The sequence below is a fragment of the Pseudonaja textilis genome, chromosome 4 (assembly GCF_049901715.1).
Source record: "Pseudonaja textilis isolate UNSWEBS1 chromosome 4, rPseTex1.2, whole genome shotgun sequence".
NCBI lineage: Eukaryota > Metazoa > Chordata > Lepidosauria > Squamata > Elapidae > Pseudonaja > Pseudonaja textilis.
In genome coordinates, this window is record NC_141993.1 from 52305140 (window position 1) to 52329411 (window position 24272).

At 35.9% G+C, this 24272-nt stretch overlaps 1 protein-coding gene across 1 annotated transcript in view; it reads right to left on the reverse strand.

The window, feature by feature from the left end:
- The window catches only part of MYO7B (myosin VIIB), a 72038-nt gene that overhangs the window by 15273 nt on the left and 32493 nt on the right, over positions 1-24272 (reverse strand). The window contains exons 16-34 of the mRNA XM_087933007.1: positions 22071-22208; positions 20908-21060; positions 20047-20142; positions 18191-18285; positions 17663-17747; positions 17360-17575; positions 15176-15358; positions 14034-14249; positions 10565-10726; positions 8883-8963; positions 8351-8478; positions 7224-7350; positions 6501-6620; positions 4444-4617; positions 2311-2538; positions 1392-1559; positions 1033-1150; positions 824-950; positions 18-187 (exon numbers count right to left, since the gene is read on the reverse strand). Of these exons, the coding sequence (XP_087789133.1) occupies positions 18-187; positions 824-950; positions 1033-1150; positions 1392-1559; positions 2311-2538; positions 4444-4617; positions 6501-6620; positions 7224-7350; positions 8351-8478; positions 8883-8963; positions 10565-10726; positions 14034-14249; positions 15176-15358; positions 17360-17575; positions 17663-17747; positions 18191-18285; positions 20047-20142; positions 20908-21060; positions 22071-22208 (2785 nt within the window). The remainder of the gene's footprint in view (positions 1-17; positions 188-823; positions 951-1032; positions 1151-1391; positions 1560-2310; positions 2539-4443; positions 4618-6500; positions 6621-7223; positions 7351-8350; positions 8479-8882; positions 8964-10564; positions 10727-14033; positions 14250-15175; positions 15359-17359; positions 17576-17662; positions 17748-18190; positions 18286-20046; positions 20143-20907; positions 21061-22070; positions 22209-24272) is intronic.

Below are 24272 nucleotides of genomic sequence, written 5' to 3' on the forward strand. Positions count from 1 at the left end.
AAGTATATCTAAGTTACCTTGAGGTTTTTTGTCTTGTATTGCCACCGCATAAAGTGATCGCTTTTTCAGTCCTTCCAGGAACATAACCATTAATTCTGCAATTGCAACACTATTGACAGATGTCAAGACAAACTCTTCACCACGCAGGGTGCTAAGAGTGCAGCTTTGCCCAAATGTCTTGACTCCCCTGTAGTCACAAAGTATTTAAAAAAAATAGTTTTAAAATGGCAAGAAAACAATAGTCTGGTGTCCTTCAACATCTAACATAAACAAGGAGTAAACATTTCTAAATCTAAATATAGAGTGTCCCAAATTGACAACCATTAATGCTAACAAAAAATATTGTGTAGCTTTGCCTTCTTTGTAGATATTTTTGTACATGAAAAAACAATATGGTATGTAAATGCAGGAGCTTATAAATGGAAATTCAGAAAGGCCAAAAATGGAAGTCCAGATACTCCTGTGAACAAAGCATATACTTGTATAATCAAAGTGATTGTAATGCTCCGAGAAGCTGAAATAGAATTACTTTAGTTAATTCAATCTTGGTCTCTCTTTACAGAGATGAATTATATTGCATTAGATTCTCAACCTGGAGAACATTTTAGGGCTAGAAAAATATTTTTTGAGTAAACAAACTCACTAGGTTTATTCCTTAGGGAGAAAAAGCTATGCAAATCAAACAACATGGAAACTCTTTCAGTTCTTATGACACAATAACAGAAGAATCAAATATGAACAATGACATAATAGCAGCTGAACATCATTTGTCCTAAATATTGACAAAGAGCTCTTCCCAGTCAAGTATGTCCAACAACAGTACCTGTTAGTATGGATGCCAATAATTTCTGGAAAAGACAAGTCTAGCAGTCTTCTTTCAGTGTCATCTAGGAAACATACACCTTTCCAATTAATTGCCACAATGAAATGTTTCTTTGGCAGACTGGGCCCTGCAAACACAATATAAATCTTAGACTTTTTCTACTTCTCACTATATTTCCTTCTACACAAAGTATGTCACCATCACAGTACCTGAAAATTTAGTAACTTCAAAGAATCTAGAAAAGAGCAGAGGCCAGTGATCACGGGCAAAGTCTACCAGCTGCTCCTTTACACATTGAGGGGAAATCTGGTCCTGTGTGTAAGCTGCCTACAACATACAAGAAATATATTGCAGTTCAATGGGTATGTTTCTTGAATACAGTATATTGCACAAAGGCCCTAAAGGACCTCCAACAATCTTCACATATTTATTGTTTAATCAGCAAGTTACAGATAAAAATTTACAATGGAAATGAATTTAGGCATTCCATTCACACTTGACTTCAGAGCTGCAATAGAAATAGAAGCTAATATTAATGTCAAATCCTACATCACTTGGATGTTCATACCTTAGCGTGAGCATATGTGATGAGATTCACCCACTTCTCTTGGGATTTGGATTTTAGAAGCTTTGCTGGGATACATTCTTGAAGAATACTTTGAACCAACTCATTTTGGATGGACTCTCCAAACTTGATATAACAGTATTTGGCTCCAATTTCCACCAAGTCCTCCTCCTATCATAATTAATCAGATTAGTCAGTTTTCAGGAAGAGTTCTTAATCTACCTTCATTGCCTAGGCCTCATTAGCTAGACCAAACAAATGATATATTAATGTATTTCCAAAAGAAATAAGCTTAAAATTCAAAAAGCCCTTTACGGCATGGGACCAGGAGGCTTGAGGGATCTTCTCATCCCACTGGGATTGAATACCGGAAAAGGAGGCATTGTGGGCCCTATTGGCCAGGAAATCCAGCTGGCTGTGTCCAGGAGGAGAGTCTGCTCTACTTTTGTGTCTGCCTTTTGGAATATTTTACCCCTCCCACTCCCGTGAGATTGGCTCCAGGCCTCCTGACCGGTCACAAGGACTTACAAGACCTGGTTCTGCAGCTGACTTGGGACTCAGTGGAGGAGTTTCACATGAAAGGTGGTTGACAGATTAATAACAGATCCTACCCCCACCCCCTTCTCATCCTACTCCCTCCCTCCCCATCTTTTAACTGTGCTCAATAATTGGATCTTTACAAGCATTTTATTTATGTCTTTTAGGTTTGGGATAGTTTGTATCTTTATAAGATTGTAAGCTGCCTAGACTTACTCTGTAGTAAAATGGACAGCCAATACATTTTACAAACAAACAAATAGTACATAAAGCAATGGATTTAGAATGATAAATAATTCTTGGCAGAGATATGCCCTTCAAAAGTCTTTTTTTTTTTCTCCAGGTGGCTTGGACCTCATAACCAAAGTACCCCAAAAATATCTACCTTTTCACAGCAGTATTCTCCAAACCGGATGCCACGTATTATCTGATAATAAATGAGTTCAGTGCTGATGGGATCTTCTTTGGAGTTGTGCCAGGGGGTAAAGATCTCTTTTCTAAAATAGAGACGCCAAGGAGTATACTGTACGTGACCGCCCTTCTCTTTTTCCTGTTGTTCACACTGAGAAATGGCATCCATGATGTGATCCCGTCCACCACCCAGTGACCAGACCTAAGGTCATTGATAAGGGAGAAAATGTCTGCTCAGTTAAAGGAGTACAAATTGCCTTGAAAAATTTAATATAATAACAACTGAATAAAAATTGCACAAAAGTTATAAAGAATTAATAGCATTGTGTGAATAAATAGGATGGAAGAGATGGTCTCAATATACAGTACGTTCTTCCACATTATTTGTAGGGCAGGATGAAACAGTCTCTGAATTGACACAAATTGGGAAATTACATTATATTAATATTCCTATGTATGTCTGTGTAAACAAAGAAAAAAAATGCCATCAAAATGATATTGGACTGCAACAGGTTAAAAAAACAATCTAACAAATAAATTATATATATATATTTTGAAGTGATAAAAAGACTATAAATATTGTAAGGCTATGTATAAATTTCCTGGCACGTGTAAATTGCATTAACATTCATTTCATAACTCATTTTTTTTAATTCCAAGAATGTCAACTGAAACTTGATTGTATTTATCTTGAGGCCAACCTAAAACTCTGCTGACTTAAATTCTGGCTAAAAGGAACATTCTGGGGTGAGTCCTTGGAACTCACTTATACTTTGGGATAGTTACATCTCCTCCTTGAAAAAGCAAATAGATTGTGGCCTATCCCCCTTAGCTGTATACTCAGGGGGTGGGGGGTGGGTGGGGAGATAAAGCCTTGGAAGACTCAGGCAGAGAATCTTGGACTAAGGTATCCCAAAAGATAGGGAAAAAACGGCATTTTCACTATTGCAAATTTTTGGATGTTCCTTTTCTCATCCTGAAATAATTTTATCACATCCTTCACACTCTATCTAAAGGCATTTACTTTACCATTATTTGACACCTGTCTTCAATGACTAGTACAGATAAGTACCATACATTCCTTATTAGAGACACTTTTGTGAGGTTCAGTTTGTGGCACATGGATTACCAGTACACTCCCTATATCACAGATGGTGCCTTGATCTGATTGAAGTACTTAGTAGTAAGCTAACATAGTAAGTGATTATAAATCAGCTGAGATAAGATCAGTGTCCTGAAATATTTAAGAAGGCCACAGAATTCTTAATCATAGCTGTGGTCTTTAGGCATCAATGGCTTTATTCTACAACTAGGTAAGTCCAATATTTTGTTTCTGTTTCTGTTTTGCTTCTTTATCCAATTACATTCACAGTTGCTAACTGTCTTTTGCCAACTGACTTCCTACACCTCTACTTTTTACTTTTCTGTCAAGTTTTATTACCGACATTATACTGGTTTTGCTTTGCTTCAAATATTGTCTATCTATCTTATTAATTTTTTTACTCTGTCAGTCTATGCCCATCTATTAAAAAAGTAATTCCAACAATACTTACAACCTCAACTCCAAAGGGGTCTCTATGTAAATATTGAGGAAATTGAAAAAAAAAGTTTACTCAGATTGAGTGTGCAAATAATGACTTACTTATGTAGACTGATTAAAATGAACATTAAATACATGGTCAGCATGATAGTGACATATATGAGCAGAATACAAAGTCCTTTGGCTCATGAGGGTTATTTTGTTTTCACACAATGACATTCATATGATCAGATTAAATAGAAAAATACATGGGAAAAATCCTCTGGCTGTACCAATTAAAAAAGCAAACTGCCAATTCTGATTATGTGAATTTCCTTAAGTTATAAAACCTCTTAGTGCTATTTATGTGAGAAAAGGGTAAACATCTGGTGAAATCTGGGAAGAGATGTAAACTGCATTTTTTCATCTAGAGCCCTGGACTGGCAGCAAAAGAAAAGTTCAAACCACCCTGGAAAGTGTTTTATAAAGTAATGTTCCCACCCTGGGATAAAAAAATAACATAAAGTATTTTTAAAAGTGTGCATTTCCAGAGCATTTAAATTGGCATGACACATAATTTCATTTTACCTTATCATACAAAGCAATGTAGAGAGAGAAGCCAAATGTGTCTTTCAAGTTCATTTGATCAGCTACCAGTTGGCAGATCTCCTTTGCAGTGGAGGCTGAATCTGCAAACACTTTGGTACTGTTGCCATTCATCATGATTACACTAAGTGTAATTGGCTTCTTACTCTTGGTTGCCTAAAAAATAAAAGTACTAAGAAATAGAAGTCTATTCCACAAATGAAGAAGATTGAATCTCAACTTTTACAAAATAGTGTATATAACTGATCAACATCTAGTTCAGGAAGGCTTTGTGAAACTATTAGAATATATTAATCATTATTTAACTTTTTCATGCCTTTTAGTGCCTTCACACTAAAAAGGTGGCAAACATCTGTAGTTTGGGTGTAGGATGAGAGTGAAGATTCATTCTCTGAGCTTGTGGGTTGGTTTCTGAATGTTTTGTTACCAAGCTAGGTAACATCTTCAGTAGAGTTTAGGGTGTCAGTATTCCTCTGTTTATATGGGCTTCATGTGGTCAATAGGTCTTGTGATGAGGAAGTCACATCAAGTGAAGATCTTGTGATGGGTCAAGTGTAGATTGCATCAAATGAGGGTCTTATGATGGGTCAGGTGTGGATCATGTCAGTAGCACCCTAAATCAACCCATGGGAGCCCCCCTCCCCATATCACCCACTTCATCTCACAATGACTCTGACTTGATGTGACCTCTCCATCACAAGACCTTCACCTGATGAGAAATTCCCATCACAAGACCTACTGACTACAAGAAGCCCTTATTAACAGAGGAACACTAACACTGACATCCCCTAAACTTCACTAAAAATGTTATCTAGTCTAGTAATGAAATGTTTGGAAACCAACCCACAAGCTTGGAGAACAAAACTCTGCTCTCAAGTACTTTTTTCTATGTTTAAGTGTAAATAGTATTATCCAGATATGTTCTTTCTCATCATCGGGTTCTCCTTATGATGTTTATTCATAAAGTTACCTCCACTAAAGTCCTTTCCAATGTTAATCTTTTTCTGTTTGATAGTTGTTCCTTTCAACTCTTTCCTGTTCTCTTAAGAGATTAGTAAAATCTTTTCTCTCTTGAATAGCTGATCTTCCCCCACAGCCATTTTGTATGCTTTTGGCAAAGGTAATTGCTAGCTTTTTTACTTACCCTTTTTATAGCAAAAATTCAATTTTGAGGGGAAAATATAATAATTCAGTAATTATTTTTTTTCACAGAAAATGAACTTCTTGTCAGGATTCCGGCAGTTACTCCAATTAAATCATGAGCCTCGAGCCACACTCCCAAAACTAAAGATGATTTATTTGAAGTTAAAATTCTATGTCTGGCACTAACCTGGGCAAAGCCAACTCTGAAATATGTAATTCATTATCACCCTTGATCCTCCCCCCCCCACCCCTCTGGGTGTATCATCCAATGAAAAATGTCCATAGCCAAGAGTCATCAATCATGCTCTCCAATTAGATTTTTTCGCAGCAGAAACTTCAGCCATCTAATCAGTCTTTGAAGAAAATACAAATGGAATGTACTTTTGATTCCACACTGTTGCCTGCTCTTTGAAACTCCCCCCCTTCTTTCTGTTGTCAACTATAAAACATGTATACAAAATGTTTTATGAGTTGACACTTGTATTTGTGCAATTTAAAGAAAGTTCTGATTTTTGCTTGCTTACTTAGAATAGCTAGTGCAGCAAATGGGTCTCAAATGAAGGCTGTTAAAAGAAAGAGAACATGGAATTCATAAGAAATCTAACTAAAGGTTGTCAGCTGGATTCCTCATAAGAAGTGAAAGAAGAGAGCTAACATGGAACCTACTCTAGGTGACTTCAGGCATGGAAGCAAACTAAGACATCAGAAAAAGGATGCAAAATAATTGCCCATTCTGGTAAGGACAATGGCAATTCTAATCCAACATAGCTTGTGGATATCAGACTGGAAAAGTTTAAACTAGATAATTAGAGTTACCTATCCTATGTCCTATCATACCATAATTTTTGATGTAAGAAAAGTGAAGATAAAATGTAATGTAATTTGGGTAAAGTTACCTGCAGCTCCATCCAGCTAGGTGGTTCAAATCGTGTTCCATTCATATAAGTTCGCCTCAACCGTTCAGAGCAATATGGTGCATACAATAATGGACCACCCCGAATGAAATTTAGTAGATACTACAGTAGTATGAAATAAAATAAGTTATTTGAAAGCATATGATCACATACGTTTGTTAGGATCTTCTATAACAGAAAGTAGAACATAATGAAAAAGTTTACAGTCAATTCATGTTACTTTTTGTACTTTGAATATCATGTCTTCATCATAATGATACTCTTTAAATACTCTTTAAGAATAGGTTTGACAAAGTAGAAGATGAAATCATTCTTTAGGCTGCAAACATGCAAATATTTGGCCTGTGTCTGAAAATTGCAAATGTCAACCTTCAGTGTATAAGACCAAAACAAACTTCACAATGATATAAAAATCCAAATGTTGCCAGTAAGATGTTTTTTAGGATAGCACTAAGACAGAAAGCAGACAGGAATTGGGAGTGGAAGAAACTCAAGATATACAAAAAGAAAGGAAACATCAGAAAGAATAGGGAATAGTTGCTACTTAATTTTGCATTAGGCAACTATGGGCAAGAGCAACCTGTACCCAAAACTATCTAGCCCAAGGGTCCCCAACCAACCCTAGTATAGCCTCTGGCCCCTACACTGAAGACATTTGTCACCCTGGGGCTAAAGCTTTGTTCTACACAACTACAGAATCAATACCTTCACAAACTGGTCTGAAGGGCAGAAAGAACCAAGGCAGAGGGACAGCAAGATCCAACCTCTATGATAACTAGTTTTATTATTATTTTCAGTGAGTTGTTTGCAGATCTGGCAATAAATCTCATCCCTGTTATAGAAAACAAATAGGCATGTTGTTATGTTTCAAATTCACCCTCTCAAGGCTAGCAAACCTTTCTAGCCAGAGATCACTTTTAATTACATTTTTCAAAAAGGACTGTGCTCTCTGTTGGTTGCAGCAGGGATGAAGAGACAAAAGGTTAGCCTTTCCTCCTTTTGGGAATGTAGGATTTAATGACATTCCTATTTTGCATAATAAGGGAAAAAAGGAAAATCATAGAAGGAAAAAAAAAGATTTTAAAAACCCAAATACTTTCTCAACAAAATGAATGCATGGTTGAAGGGAAAGGTGGATGAAGGGAAAGGTGGATGAAGTGATGAATATGTCTCTTATTTTCTGTTTCTTATAATGCATTTTGGTTTTCAAAGTTATTTCATGCCTCGTACGTCAGTTTTACCTATAACAATGTTTACTTTGACTATCATGAAGGGAAAACAAATCAAACCAATGAGTCCTCTAGATCAGTTGTGAAACTTCATTCTTGTTACGAAATTGACAGAACAAAAAATGGAAGATCTCTGGTGAAATGTAAGAGATTTTAAACCTCACACAATTTATTGTTCACTTAAATGTAAGTTTAGCTAAAATATTTTATGGCTTTTGTTTAAAAATGCAATTGATACAAATATAAACAGTATAATATGCTTTTATATTTAAAAATCTTGAAATTCAGGTCAAAAGCAATAGAAAAAACTTTGTGTCAAGTTTCTTGCAAAGAAAATAAAAAAAACAACAACATAGGCTATCAGAAAAAGATGTCAGACATACAAGGAACAAGTGTTATAGCTACCAATCACATAATTAGTGATACCAGAACACCTCTGAAGAATAGCTTTTTATATAGCCTTATTGCACAAAACATACACATGCACAATTTCAATGCCTGAAGGAAACCTAAGTTTTACTCAAGCCATTTTAGATGCACATCTGGATCTGGATCCGTGCATTTGCTATTGGAAATAAAAGTATTATTCAATAAATGTAATACCTGATGGCAGGACGCAGGATAGCATTTCCAATGATAAACTGCACTTTTTCAAGGTTAGACATAGGCCTCTCAGACTCAGAGGATTCCTCCTGAAACATATCCTCCCCGTTCATCAACTGGCTTTTTATCTAAAATAAGCATAAAACCATTCACCCTCTTTTGATTAGAATTGTTTTAAAAGGCACCAAATCCATGCCAGAACGGAACATCAGCACAGCTCCTCCAACCTGGTGCACTTTAAATGTTTGGGACAGACTAATCTCAAAACAAAGTAGGAGGTTCCTATTGTAGGCAAGATATATGTTCCATTCATTCTGTGTTGCTTTTGGACATGAGATATCTGTCTGTTCACCTGAAATGTAATTGTTGACATTATTCATTTTATATTTGAGATACAAGAGGAGAGAGAAACATCTGCATAAATCTTCTGCTTTCTCAGAAAGTTTTTGCCTTGCAATAAACCACACAAAGTATATTTTCAATAGGAGACTGTAATGTCTTTTGGATGGTGAGAAGAAAATATGCAACAAACCTTATCAGCCATCTTGGAATTGCGCTTCAGTTTCACAGAAGAAATTACCTTGGAAAACTTGTTAGCTTTTTTGATGTCTACCTAAGTTATCCAATTTATGAAGAAGAAGAAAAAAAGAGTTAGTTTGATTCCCCAAAACCGATAGAAACTGTGAAAAAGAAGGGGAGCCAGCACTAATAAGCATTGGGTTATATGAAGAAATCAATTTTTTAAAAGTCTCAAACATTATTTTTTATTGTTATTTGTAATAAATAATTTTGGAAAGCAACCTTTTTTTCCTTTTTGTAGTGTCACAGTAATTAGCTATCAAGATATTACTGATTATGGTATTATTTTTATACTGTGATTTTTTTAAATTAGTATTTTAAGTCACTTGTCTTCAGAAATGGAATGGCGTAAAAGCTGCAACAAGTAATTGGTTAAATAATAGCTATTAATTGATGGCTACCTTGAGTGGGGAATTTAACAAAATGTTACATTTTTTATTAGACTCAATAAATTTGTCATAGACATTTATGTTACAAAAATGTCACATTCTGAGACATTATTGCTATACATTCGAAGTCATTACTGCTCTACTAGCAGTGTACAGTAAGCTTTAGAAAATTAACCAGTGTAATTAAAGAAATTTTAAAGTCAAAAACATTACAGAGTGAGAAGATTGAATTTAAGAAGAATTCTTGTGGCAGCAAAAGATTCTCATTTAACTGATGGAATGGAACTAGGTTTCTTAGTCTGTTATGGAACATATAGAAAGAATTGAACTGAGTCTGCTTCCGTTTTAGTAAGATGTTTTTCTCTTATGGAGAACAAGATGAGGATTGTGCTAGTGTTTTGTAAATTATACGTTCTATCATGCAAATGGAATGTAGTGCTTTCTTTTCACTAAACAGAATGCTAATAAATTTTGAGCCAATTTTCTGGCTAAACCAAAACTTCTTGCAATTAACAATAGAACAATTACGGACAGCTACTCTGTCTCCAATAATTGTACTCGTTCAAATCAGCAAACTGTAACTGAAATGAATTAACATTTAAGTCCCAAAGACAGAATAAACATTTCTGAAATCACTGAAGCCCAGAGTCTGTTGTTTGTAAATGGTACACAAGATGATACTTCAAATGTTTGATCTCGAAAAGATGAGCATTATCAAGCCCTTCACAGACTACAAATACTTTTTGGCTGCAGGATTCAAATTGTCCACAGATGCCCATGTTATGAACCACTGAACTACATGTTGTAGCAATTGCCTAGATCACAGATGCCAACATGGTCAGTGACATCTGATATCTCTCCTGATGCTATTTAGGCTTCTTGTCCTATGTTCGATCTTTTTAATTAAAATTATAGGAAGCTAGCATGTTGCAAAGCAAAATAGAATTATGAAACATAATCTGAATTTCCAACAGTGTCTCTGCACTCTACATGTTTCTATTGAACTGGATCAGACAGTCCTAATCCGAATCAGCACTTCAGGAAGAGGGAGTAAGAATGAGAGTGAGGGGCTCCCAGCATCACAATAAATTATTCGTCTGAGAATCCTTCCCCAGAAACTGTTATTGCAAGTAACACTGGGGGCAAATAATAATTAATGATAAATCAGTATGGAGCAACAAATAATTAGGATTCTGATTTTTCTATTTAAATAAACTCATAGCAATGAAAAATATATTTTCCTTACTATATCTGCATGAGAACTGCTTATAGGCTGTGGATGGTTTTTCTTGCCAAAATTTTCATAAATCTCGGTCTCCTTGGAACTTCTCTTGCTGTTGATATTCTGCACTCTTTCTGGCAAATCACCCATGAACTGCAAAATGATGGTCCATACAGCTAGAGATGCCTAGAAAGAACAGATAGTAGACATACTGTTCTTGCAATTATGTTGCATTTGATTAATAAATACTTATTAGCTGAATGGACAGAAATTAATTTCCTTGGTTTTTGTACATCAGCATATAAATGTACTTAATTCCTATTGAACATTATGAGAATTAGTGCACTGTATGTTTACCATAAAGTTATAATAATAAACATTATGTGGTAAGAGAAACACTGGCTACTCATTCAATAGATCATTTTGCCACTTTATCCAATCAAATCAATTTTGTTACAATTTCACTATTGCCTTATTTTGAGGCCAACATTTAGGAAAGAGAAAACTGTATGTGGTTTGCATTAAATACAATTATTGTACTTAAGGCGTATTTCCCAAAATAAAATGTGGAAACAAATATTAATAATTCATTGTATAAATTTTACTATGAAAAATGGGCACAAATTTTGTCTGAAAATACTATAAGACATGGAATATGCAAATTGGAGAAGGCTAACCTAAATTACACTTATCATCTTGCTGCATATTTGTTTTTATCTCAATGTTAGGTCTTTATTCTGTTTTATGAAGTAAGTTGCTGGGTGTCATTTTTTAATTTAATTTAATTTAATTTAATCCCTTCATAAGTGAATTACTGCATTCCTGTCAAACAGGCAACAAATAATAAAAATAGGGAGTGCTATATCAAACCCTGCTCCAGTTAACAGTGGTGTCCCCCAAGGCAGCATTCCCACACTCTTTATACTCTATATAAATGACCTTTGCCATCACCTTACAAGCAACTGCGTCCTCTTTGCAGATGATGTAAAACTATTCAACACCACCGACAATGCTACTGCTCTTCAAAGTGACCTTGATTATGTGTCTGAATGGTCAAACAATTGGCAACTCCAAACAACAAATGCTCTGTCCTATACATAGGTAAACAAAAACAGTACACCAAATACAAGCTAGGCAGATATGACCTCATTGATGACCCGCACTCTGTCAAGGACCTCGGAGTACTCATATCTAATGACCTAAGCACCAGAACTCACTGTAACAGCATTGCCAAAAAGGCATTAAGAGTTGTAAATCTAATCTTACGAAGCTTCTCCTCCAGATATATAGAATTGCTAATTCCGGCATGCAAAACGTTTGCTAAACCAATACTCGAATACAGCTCATTTGTCTGGAATCTGCACTGTATATCGGGCATTAATACAATTGAGCGAGTCCAGAAGTATTTCACGAGAAGAGTATTACATTCCTCTTCTCGCAACAGAATACCCTATATCACCAGGTTTGAAATTTTGGGCTTGGGCAACCTTGACCTACGCTACCTACGGTTGGACTTAAGCGTAGTACACAAAATTATCTGCTACAATGTCCTACCAATCAATGATTACTTCAACTTTAAATGCCAACAATACAAGAGCACACACAACAGATACAAACTCAATGTTAACCACTCCAAACTTGATTGCAGAAAGTATGATTTCAGCAACAGAGTGATCAATGCCTGGAATGCACTACCTGACTCTGTTGTTACATCCTCTAACCGCACCCCCCACCCCTTTAACCTTAAACTATCCACTATTGAGCTCAACCCCATTCCGAAGAGGTCTGTAAGGGACGTGCATAAGTGCACAATTGTGCCTACCTGCCCTGTCCTATTGTGCCCATTTATTTGTACCTATTTCCTGTACTCTTACTCATGTTTATACTTCTACTTATTATCTTGTAAGTGATTGACACATCAAATAAATAAATAAACAAATCATGTATCATAATGTGCCATTTTTAATGGCTAACCCTTCAAATTGCAAGAGAGATGGTGAAATGATGTCTCTGTATTTCTACATGATCATGTTAAATACAGTTAATGTTTTCAAAATTGGCTAAATGAAAAGATTTTAAACCAACTGACAAACAAATAGTTCTAACTAGATAGTTTAGTAACAAATGAATACTTTAAAGCCTTCAGGGCCCAAATAGATTGATGTTAGTATTTTAGTTCAGTGGGTGGTTGACAGAGTATAAGGTATACAGAAGATTAACACCACGGCAGACTTTTCTACCAGGGTCTAAGTCTTTAGTTTTCCATATAGATTTGTCCTTAAAAAGTGCTTGAAAACAACATTTACTGAAGAATTTATCTGCCAAACAATAGAATATTCATTTCAGTGGTGGGATTCAATTTTTTTTATTACTGGTTCTGTGGGTGTGGCTTGGTGGGCATGGCAAGGGAAGGATGCTGTAAAATCTCCAGTCAGAGGTGGTATTTGCCGATATTTCTCTGAACTACTCAAAATTTCCACTACTGGTTCTCCAGAACTGGTCAGAATCTACTGAATACCACCTCTGATTCATTTTGAAACAGCTACAAAGGATGCCTGTGTGTCTTGAGCCAATTTGCCTATAAATCTTGAAAAACTGACGACAAACTGAGTTCCTCAAGTGCAGCGATTTGTATCTTTCAGCAATTAGACAAAATGAGAACGTGGGGATTAAAGGAGATAATTTTATTCATGACCATTGCGTCAATTGTCTGGAACTCCTTGTCATGGTAGGATAGGTTGGTTTCTTTGTTTCTGATCTTTTGTTAGTAACTTTTTCACTGAGCTTGGAATGACAAATGTTTCCTGTTTTGTAAATAAAAGATTAATTAAAATTGAAGTAAGATTGAACTTTTAATATTTGCAGTTATTAGATGACTGAAAAAGACCAATTTATAGGAGATAAGGCCATGACCATTAATTGCTATGATAACATCTTCTAAATTTACTTTTTTTTTTTTTTTTGCCTTTGAGGCAGTGTTAACACCTAGCAACTGCAAACATTGCAGTTTTCTTGGCAGGATTATAAGAAATGGTTTGCCTTTTCTTTCTTCTTAGGGCTTCCTGGGAGACAACAATTGACCCAAAGTCACCCAGCTGGCTTGGTGCCTAAAGTGGTTCTAAAATTCAGTCTCCTGGTTTCTAATCTGATGCCTCAAAATATACTTAGAGTATACAATATGCAAACACAATAAAAATCAAAATTACCAAACATTTCTTATCTACATCACTGCATTAACATCCATTCTGTAATATTCAATACAGTCTGCAGCATCACTTTCCAAATTATCAGGAAAACATACTCTGATTCAGAACAACTTACTCTTCAATCCCTGAAGGCTATGTAACAAACAGTCGTTTTAATTTTTCTGCCTGTTATCAGGGAAAGAAAATAAGCTGTTCCAAAATTATTCTGAAGGCAATTTATTAAATATTAGTTCAAGGAACTGGGAGTTTTGATTTTAAAAACACATTAAACTAAGGTAAATAATTACCAAAATATCATCCTTTTCATCATGATAAAGCAAAGGGTGGCGCAGTGGACGTCTAATGTGTGTATAAGTGGCAGATCTTTGGAAGTAAGTTGCTGCAAATTTGGGGAAGGTGTATTGTGCCAAGTCATCCGCCTCCTCATCCAGCTCTGTCGTTATGGGGATCATATCCAGGTCTACCTCTTGCAGCTTGTGTCTCTGTGTTTTTTTCTCCAGGTCCTACAAGGTACAGAAATAGAAAAATAGTTTGCTTTTATTTGCCTAGTGTTGTGAACTTCTGTTCTCTGCCTTGACATAAGATGTTGAAGTTGTAGACAGAAAACCTTTAAATAAGGACTCTCCAGCACTCAGGGATTGCATTCCAGGGAAGAAATGGTAGACAGAAGATGATTTCACAAAAATTGATGCCTATGAATGAAGTGGGATGAAGAACCAGCAAGTAGGCCTCTGTGGACAAGTGCTCCAGACAGCTGCTCCCCATAAAGAGATTGACAGGCAGCAGTCTCCAGCACGTTTATAGCTCTGGGAATTGACGGGACAGCCATCTTGCTCAAATTGCTATGGCAATCTCAGAGATTTGGCTTTTAAGAAATGGGGATTTTCTAATCAACTTCATAATGATTCCCAGAAAATAAAAATGATGAATGGATGAAATCCATTGCTCTGCTTTTGTAAGGTATTCACTGCCCAGAAATAGGGCAACTGTAAGTTGAGGTGATGGATATAGGAGGTTATGTGAAATAATTTTATCACTTTGCTTTCTGGTAAATCATTATTTTTATTTTGGTAATAATCAGCAATGCAGCCATTTTAATGATATATTTTGAAATTTTCAAATGTGGTTAATTCCTCAAAATTACTTCATTGTTCAAGAAGCACAATCAGGAATACTAGTCCTATTTTAATTACAAGGTTACATTAACAGAAGTTTGAAAGTTTGAAAGTACCCGTCCGGTACTCATTTGGTACTCACCAAAAACTAGGGATGGTTCCTCCTAAATGCTTTTGACACTTTCTCCTTTGCACTCAGATTTTGTTTACCAGATTGTTGTCTAGGCTACTGCTCTTTCTCCTGCCTCAGAAGGCCATTCCCACATACTATTACAATAGATGTTCGATTTAATTATTTCTCCACTTCTTCTTACCTCAAAGCCCAAAGGAGCTTGGCCTTCTTGCCCCCCAATGAAAGAAGGCAAGAAACCAAATACTCTGTCCACCATTTCCTGATCACTGATGACATCATACATTGATTCATGTTTGTTTTCTTTAGAGTCCTTTACTTTTAATTTCTTCATATAATCTTCTGATTCTGGAATTACCAAGTGTTCCTATAAATAAATGATAGGTATCCATTAAACTGGGGATTGAGTTAAGACTTTATAAATAAAATAATTCTCTCAACACTGTCCAATTATTTACAAAGTCTGCACTACTATCACTATTCATCTTCTCATCACTCTTTATCACCCATCCCCTCCCACTTGTGACTGTAACTTTGTTGCTTGTATCCTTACAATTTATATTGACTGTTTCCTAGTATGATTTGATTGCTTATTGTACCCTATGACTATTATTAATTGTTATACCTTATGATTCTTGATGAATATGTCTTTTCTTTTATGTACACTGAGAGCATTTGCACCATGTGCGTCCAATCACACTTGGCCAATAAAGAATTCTATATGTACAAATTGCACTTTATAGCTACTCCTGCATCATCAGAACGAAGTAACAAAATTAGTTACTATTCAATGATTTGACACTGGAAACTTCAAAAATAATTGTATTCCTGGCAATTTATTAAAAATTGCTTTAAGGAACTGAAAGTTGTTGTAATGTTAACAGAAAGCTATTTATTTTATTTTGGCCCAGTGAAATGCCTCATCTAGTTAAGCAAAAGAAATTCCACTCAAGAGATTCAGAAAGGAAGACCTGATATGTTGGTACAGGGCAGAGAAATCTGAAATTTGCAAAAATCAAACACTAATGAACTAAGATATTGTCCTTTTCTTGCCTTTCATAGAGGAATGAGAGTACTCTCCAAGGGCTGGCTCAAAAAGATAAGCAGTGTCCAGATCCAGAAACTAGGTGGGAAATCTAAGAAAAGACTTGCAATCTAAGAAATAGTGAAGCTGGATATGGGATGATATTTGGATTTGATTGTACAGAAGATTATTTGGGTTTGATGACTTTATTATACCTTGTTGTTTTTCTGTCTCTGTCTTCCTGGTTAAAGGAATTGCTACTGAGATAATCCTTGCAGAAGTCAGTTTTATTTTATCATTTTTCTCCTTTCCTTTTGATCTTTCAACTTTTTAGTTATTTAACTAAACTAAACATATGATATAGACTTGATTTCTTACTGACTGTCTGACTCCATTCTGAAAGCGTCTTAATAGCATCATATGTATTTTCCTTCTGCTGACTACTCCCAAGTAACTCTGGTCCAGAAAGTATTTCTTTGTGGAAGAGTACCTGATGGTAGCATTTACTGAATGAGCTGTCCTTAGAATCATGGATATTGTAAGATTTGCAGAGGAAGAGGCCTTAGAGCAGGGGTGTCAAACTAGCGATGACACATCATCACGTGATGTATTACAACTTTTTTCCGCTTCAGGCAGTGCACACACACACACACACACACACACACACACACACACACACCACATCCTAAGTATGTATGCCTTCAAGTACATCCTATTACACCTTAAAACACAGTTTAAAGCAAAATATTGAGTTCACTCTTTTCAAGGAATTGTAGAAGAAAACTTTTCACATTTTTATCTGCTACCAAATCAAAAACTGAGATTATTCAACAACTTAGGTATTGAAGGACTGTCATATATAAGAGATAGGGCAATTTTTTCATATGTTTTAGAAGATAAGACAAGAAGGAATCGATTTTAACTGGAGAGGAGTAGATTTTCGTTGGACATTAAGACAACTGATAGTTAGCTAATCACTAGCAAAACCAACTGTCTTAGGAAAGGGTGAACTCTCTTTCTCTGAAAAAATTAAGTAAATGCCAAATTTCCATCTGTCAAGGATGTGTAATAGTGCATTGTTGCATTGGCAATAATCTTAGGCAATTTTGACTGTTATTTTTAAGCATTTAATACAGAAACATACTATTATAATACTAATGTTCTCATGTCCTAGCTATGTTTTCCCAGGTTCTCCACCTTAATGATAGTAAACAAGCTACAACTAATTAACTCGCTTTGGAAGCATAGCTATTTTATTCTATCATCAAAATTACTCTTCTGCACAATTTCTATGGACAAGACATGTGCTGTGATTCCTATTTCCATGCTTCCAATCATACCTACCTTCTTCATTTTATGCAAAGTCTTACGAACCAACATTCCCCTGGCATAAGCCTGTATCACACACACAGCTTTCAATTGCTCAGCAATTTTCTGGCGCATCAGATAACCTCGGCACAATGCTTGAAACTTAATCATGTTGCCACGGGCTTCTTCATACTTCTTCATAAGCTGTTTGCTCCGGAAAAGGGCTTGCAGACGTTCAAATCCCAATATGAGCTATATGGGAGAAAGAACAGCCTGACATTAATTGTGGTGCAAAACATCTCCTGTTGCTGGACCTCAGGGTTAAAGGCAAATTCTTACCATTCTAAATTTTTTCCGAGCAAAGTATCCTCTCCAGGCTGCCTGTATAATTACAGCACTTTGTCTCTGCTTCAGAAACTGTTTCCTTTACAGAGAAAAAATAACAACAAACACAACTAAGTTATTCCACAAAGAAAAAGAATATTAAAGGAGTGTTCAGAGCACACCCAATGTTCCATTCATCACCATTTCCTATTTCTTTTCCAACTTTTCATCTCCGGCCCATTTTTGCATTTTAAGGACCTTCTTGCATTCTAGACAGGAGTTTCCAAGCTTTTTCAGGCTGCACAACTTGTTGGTTTTGAAAAATATTGGAAACTGCTGATCAAAAGTCAAAGCTACAGTCATGGAAATCTGACTTCACTAAAGTGACCTTTTTTGTTTCTCTTTTAATCTGTCACAGAACCTCATCATGTTCTTGAGGAACCCAAGGACTCCATGGAACACAGTTTGAAAACCCTGATCTAAACAATGCACAACTGTGACTCTTAGTAATTCACATTTGTCACTACCATTAAATATGTTTACCTGTCTTTGAATCCCCTCAACACCTTCTGAATTAGAATGGCTTTTTCTCTGAGTGCCTTGTCACGCTGCACCTCCAGGACTGTATCATGATAATCCTATTAAAGATTTTGAGAAAAATAAAATGATTCTATATACACAACGGTAGGTGGATGTAGTTGTTCTTCTTAACCATTTGATTTATTACTAAACCCACTGGCAATTGATCAATGGTACACTGATAAATATTTTTAAAAATCAGTTCTGCTAGCTCTGCTAGCTCTGCTGCTGCTGCCACATTGCTAGACATAGACCAGCAAATTTGCATGCCATGCATAGTGGCTCAGCTCACAGAATTCCAGAAACTTTGTCAGCTTTTGCCAGCCAGTATAATTCAATTCCATCATACCACTGGGTTTGATTATAAAAAGCATGAATCAGGATCAAGCTGCAAAACTAATATTTTAAAACAGAATAAACAAGAGCAAAGAAAGAAAGTTGTGTTTGGAACACTTTTCAGGAGATCCTCAAAAAGGAAATACTATGTCTTACTCCTCTTCTGTGCTGCCCATACCATTGCTTATCCAGAAGGGAATAAAGTAATGAGTATATATATGTACATGGGAGTATTTCATCATTCGAGTATCCAGATTTTTTTGTCTTTTTCAAAATTACATATTATTGATCATGAGCAATTTATCTTACCTATAAGAAATTCAGAGGTGGGGTAAAAATATATCTCAATGAGTTGTCTATATATTATGATTTGCACATCCTTTTGGGGGCATCTAGCAGTGTTGGTGGGCACGCTTTGCGTGTACGTGCAGAGGTTTCCTACTGACCTTCTCCTGCAATCCTGCACTGTCCCTGTGTGTTCAACAGCTGACATGCGGCAATCTGCTGTGCTGCACGAAGCAGCTGAGCTTCAAAAGCAGGAAATAAAGGTCAGTATAGAGCTGGGGCGGGAGGGAGGGCCCAGCAGCTGATCGTCAGAGCAAACCAGTTTGGTCCCAGATGATCCTCGGAGCTACCTGTTCAGCTGAACCAGTAGAATACCACTGGCATCTAGAGAGCATTTATTTGATCAGAGATCAAAGCCCTGCATTTTTTCTTCTGATTCCACCTATCTCTAGTTTCCACTTGAATATTCTTGTTTTTCAGTATGCAGGGGTGGGGTTCTACCAGTTTGCACCTATTTGCTAGAACCAGTTGTTAACATTCTAAGCAGTTCGGAGAACCGGTTGTTAGAAGAATTTACTGTCCTAATCCTGTAAGGAAACATTCTGGTATTGCTTACAGAAACTGCCTCTCCGTTAACCCTTATTACATTCTTGGCAGGACTAGACTTCCTGTCTCAGGAACATCTCTGGAGTTTTTCCCCCACTCCTTTGCTGGTACTTTGCTTTGAGTGACCATTCAATGACCATTCAAAGTTACAATGGCATTGAAAAAAGTGACTTATGACCATTTTTCACACTTACGACTGTTGCAGCATCCCCACAGTCATGAGAGGCCAGGCAAGGAGATACGTGCCTCGATGAGAGTGATGTTGAGTTGGCCACGCCCAGCCAGTAATATGCCCACCAAGCCATGCCCACCAACTAAGCCATGCCCACAGAACTGGTTGTTAAAAAATTTGAATCCCACCCGACAGTATGGCCTTGGATTTATCCCACAAAACAGAATGGGGCTCTGGGACCTATTTTTAACCAAGAATTAAATTATCTGAATACTTCAAGTAAAAATGCATTATACCATCAGCCTACATGCAATTGGGCATACCATACACTCCACTGAATCCAATTGGATTTGATTCTTGGAAACAAATATAGGTTGGCAGGGTCTTGAAAAGTATCTGCATGTGGATCGGTGGAACTTACTTTCAGAAAAACTTTGGTTTTGCCAATTTTCCAATCTTCATCTTCCATTACTTTCTTACAGATACAAATGCAACTCTGACGAACATCATTTTTCAGCTGGAATGGAAGGTAACAATCTCATTTAATTTAGAGTAAAAATAGAAAGGCTACATAAGAAATAATTCTATTTATTGAGTCATCAAATTTATATGAATTTTTAACAACTGGCATTTCAATCTGTGGCCATGCTTAGGAAGTACTTTTTTTATACATTTTTCCTCTCTATTTGTAAATAATATCTCATAACAGGAGAAATGAGATATCACCAAGCATTAAACCATATTAATAAATTACTACATGTAACACCAGCCCAAATTGATAGTACTCTGGTTCCTGCCTCTGATGTTTCATTATTCTAAGATTATGTGCAATCTTTTCTAATAAGCTGATTAAAGAAACATCTTAATTGTTGAGTATCTAAGATTTTAAAGTGTTAGCAATAACTATTTTTTTCACGGATTTATGTTATTCACATACTTCAAAATGTTTGATAATTACTGTTCAACAAAAATAAAATAGATTGCTAGGTACTAAAGGAAAACTAAGAAAATTTATAGATCCAATCTGGGTAGATCGCCGGGACCAGAGGTTTTGTATTCCAGGCTTTTGGACTCGTGTTGGAGCCCATCCCAGGGAACTTCTCTCCAGCAGAATGTGAGCTGTTCAAATTTATTTATAGTTCTTTATAGAATTTAATATGGATGCTGATGTTGCACTTAATAAATGCTGTAGGAACAGATTTTAGAACAGATCGATCTGCTTTATTACCACTTACTATTATAAAAGAATAATTTAAAACAATAACCAATCTTGAAAGGATACCTGTTCTCTAGCTGGCACTGGCTGTAGGACTCTGTATCTCTGAAAGAAATCTGCAAAGCTATAGCGAATTGGATAGCCAGCTTTCCTAATCCGGATGGTTTCCATCATGCCAGAGTAATACAGTTGTCGGATACAGAGTTCTCTATCAAATTGCTGAAAATTAAAGAAATGCCAAATTTATCATGGAAGCATAAACATTCTCTAACTAACCAAATCCAGACTTGATTTAATGAAAAATATTGTTTTGTTTTGTTTTGTTTTTAAATCATATTTTCAGGTAGGTCTAAACCACCTGGTTGTACAGAGAAAGTAGTATAGTTCTGAAATAAAACAGCCTTTGCATCAAATGTGACTTCTAATTATTTAATCAAGTCAGCCATCTCATTTTCTTGGCAACAAAATGGCAATGGTTTGTTTCTGTTATTTTTCCATATCCCAGTTAGAACTATTGCCCTGCTATTGGTAGCCTCCCCTCTAAGTATTAACCAAGTCTTATCCTGCTTATCTTTTTGAGATCAGCCAAGTTCATCTAGATCCTGCCACTCATGAGGGTTAGTTAGCATATCTGTACATGAAGCATCATCTGTACACACTTCATCATTAAAGTAATGTAAAATGAAGTTAATTGTTCCCTTGCCTGAAAATTTCTGAATAAATTGTCTTCTCCGCTGAAAATAATTTACAATTTGAACAATCCAGTGACAACAAGAAAAAGCACATTTTCATCTTTACTTTTCTCCTGGATATGGCATGTCTTGAAAATGCTGTGATAGCTGACTTAAACTAACCAAGAATGTTCCAAATGCAGAATGGACGTATTAAATTTTTACTTACTTAATTTTGCAATTTTATTATACGTATTTTCATGAGGTAATATCCTTTATATAAGGAAAATCAAAAAAAAGAGCAATATATTCTACTTGTGGTTAGGTCAGTGTTTTTCAAACTTGGCAACTTTAAGATGTATTGACTTCAGCTCCTGGAATTCTGGGGAATTTATCATAAGACATATTCTGGCATACAGACTAATATAACTATGTCTTCTGGAAACTATTAAAAATCTAAGAAGTACATTATTAATCAATTATATAATTATTACAAAATTAATTCCCCCTTCCTGAAACCATATGACATGACATATGAGGAGCATAATAGAAGTTTACCATTGGTTTCTTTTGGTCATTGGGTTTAAGGCAGCGGATAAAATAAGGCTGGCAGCTATTCAAGATTTTCATCAATTGCTCCAGAGACTGTTTGAATTGTCCTGCTAGTGTAGGCAAGCGTTTGCCAGAATCTGAACCCTGAGGGCAGAAAGTACAGAAATGGCATAAATACCAAATTACCATCAGCAAAGAATTTAAATGCTCAGAGGAGAAAGAAGCAGCATAAATTTCACCTCTGCAGTACACAACTTTGCAGATTATTGTATCTTACCAATAATTTTGCATACACATATAGATCATACTTTGAAAATAAGAAAGGATATAAATGTTAATAAGATATGGCCCAGGGAACACAGCATATAAAATCAGTGTTAAGAGATTCAATACTTTATGTAAAAAGGAAGAGAGGAGAAAACCTGTATTATGAAAAGCAAACTCGAAAAAAATCAAATTGTTTGTACTCTTCAATATCTTCATTAATGACTTAGATGGGGGAATAGAGGAGAACTTACCAAATTTGCAGATGATACTAAGCTGGCAGGAATAGCTAACACCCAAGAAGATAGGCTCTAGATCCAGATGGATCTTGACAGACTAGAACACTGGGCCATATCTAACATAATGAAATTCAACGTAGAGAAAAGAAAAGTTCTACACTTAGGCAAGAAAAACCAAAAGTACACATATAGACTGGGTGAAACCAGACTCAATAGCAGTAACTTTGAGAGGGATTTTGGAGTCTTAGTGGACAACCAGCTAAATATGAGCCAGCAGTGTGCAGCAGCAGCCAAAAAGCTAATGCAATCCTAAATTGCATTAACAGAGGGATACAATCGAAATTAAGTGAGGTACTGATACCACTCTGTAAAGCCTTAGTAAGACCACACCTAGAGTACTGTATCCAGTTTTTGTCACCACACTATAAAAAAGATGTTGAGACTCTAGAAAAAGTGCAGAGAAGAGCAAACAGGATGATTAGGGGACTGGAGACTAAAACATATGAAGAACAGTTACAGGAACAGGGCATGGCTAGTCTAGTGAAGAGAAGGACCAGGGGAGACATGATAGCACTCTTCCAATATTCGAGGGAGGGAGGGAGGGACAGCGATGAGGGACTCAAGCTATTTTCTAAAGCTCAGACAAGGAATAATGGATGGAAACTGAACAAGGAGAGATTTAACCTGGAAATAAGGAGAAACTTTCTGACAATGAGAACAATCAACCAATGGAACAGCTTGCCCTCGGAAGCTGTGGAAGTGTCATCACTTGAGAGTTTCAAGAAGAAATTGGACTGCCAATTGTCAGAAATGGTGTAGGGTCTCCCACTTGGACGGTGGGTTGGACTAGATGACCTACAAGGTCCCTTCCAACTCTGATTACCTGTTATCTGTATAATAAACTGTCATGATAGGGAAAGACAGAACAAAAACCTTGAACAATATTATAACTGAATACAAGCCAGAAAGAACAAAGAAAAATATTTTAACCAAGTATGTATATATAAGAATATAAGAAATTAGAGATTTTTTAAAAGAAGAACAAAACATTGTATGTGAATTTACAACACAGTGATCATACTGTATTATCAAGGATAGTCCTTTATTTCAAAAAGCTGTCCTTTAGTTTAATTTATTATTTATTTTCTTGGTTTTGCTCTTCAATTTTTTTATTTGTTTTATTTCAATTTATATAGCCACCTATCTCACATTAGTGACTTTGGGCAGCTTACAATTAAAACATAAACAATACTAAGCACACAGAATAAAACAATGCAAAGAGGACAGATAGTCCTTGGCTTACTGTAATTATAAGTATGATCATAAGTCATTGTGGTCATAAATTGAGGCATCATGTAACTGGGTCCAAATTTTTCAGGTTTTTTTCAGCAATCGTTAAGCAAATACCAAAGTCTTTAAATGAATGCCATGGTCTTTAAGTGAGTACATTCTTTCCAAATAGTTGGTTTTTGCTGGAAACCAGAAGTAAACATTGGAAACGGACTAAAAATGTCACAATTTGCAGTCATGTGACCATTGGATGCTACAACTGGCTGTAAAGGTTGGCCCATTGCCAAGCATCCAAAATACAATCAAGTGATATGTATGTGTGTGTGTGTATGTGTGTGTGTGTAGAAAGTAATAAAAATAATTAAAACTATGAAACACATTCATCAGGTGACCATAATAATTCAAAAACAGTACA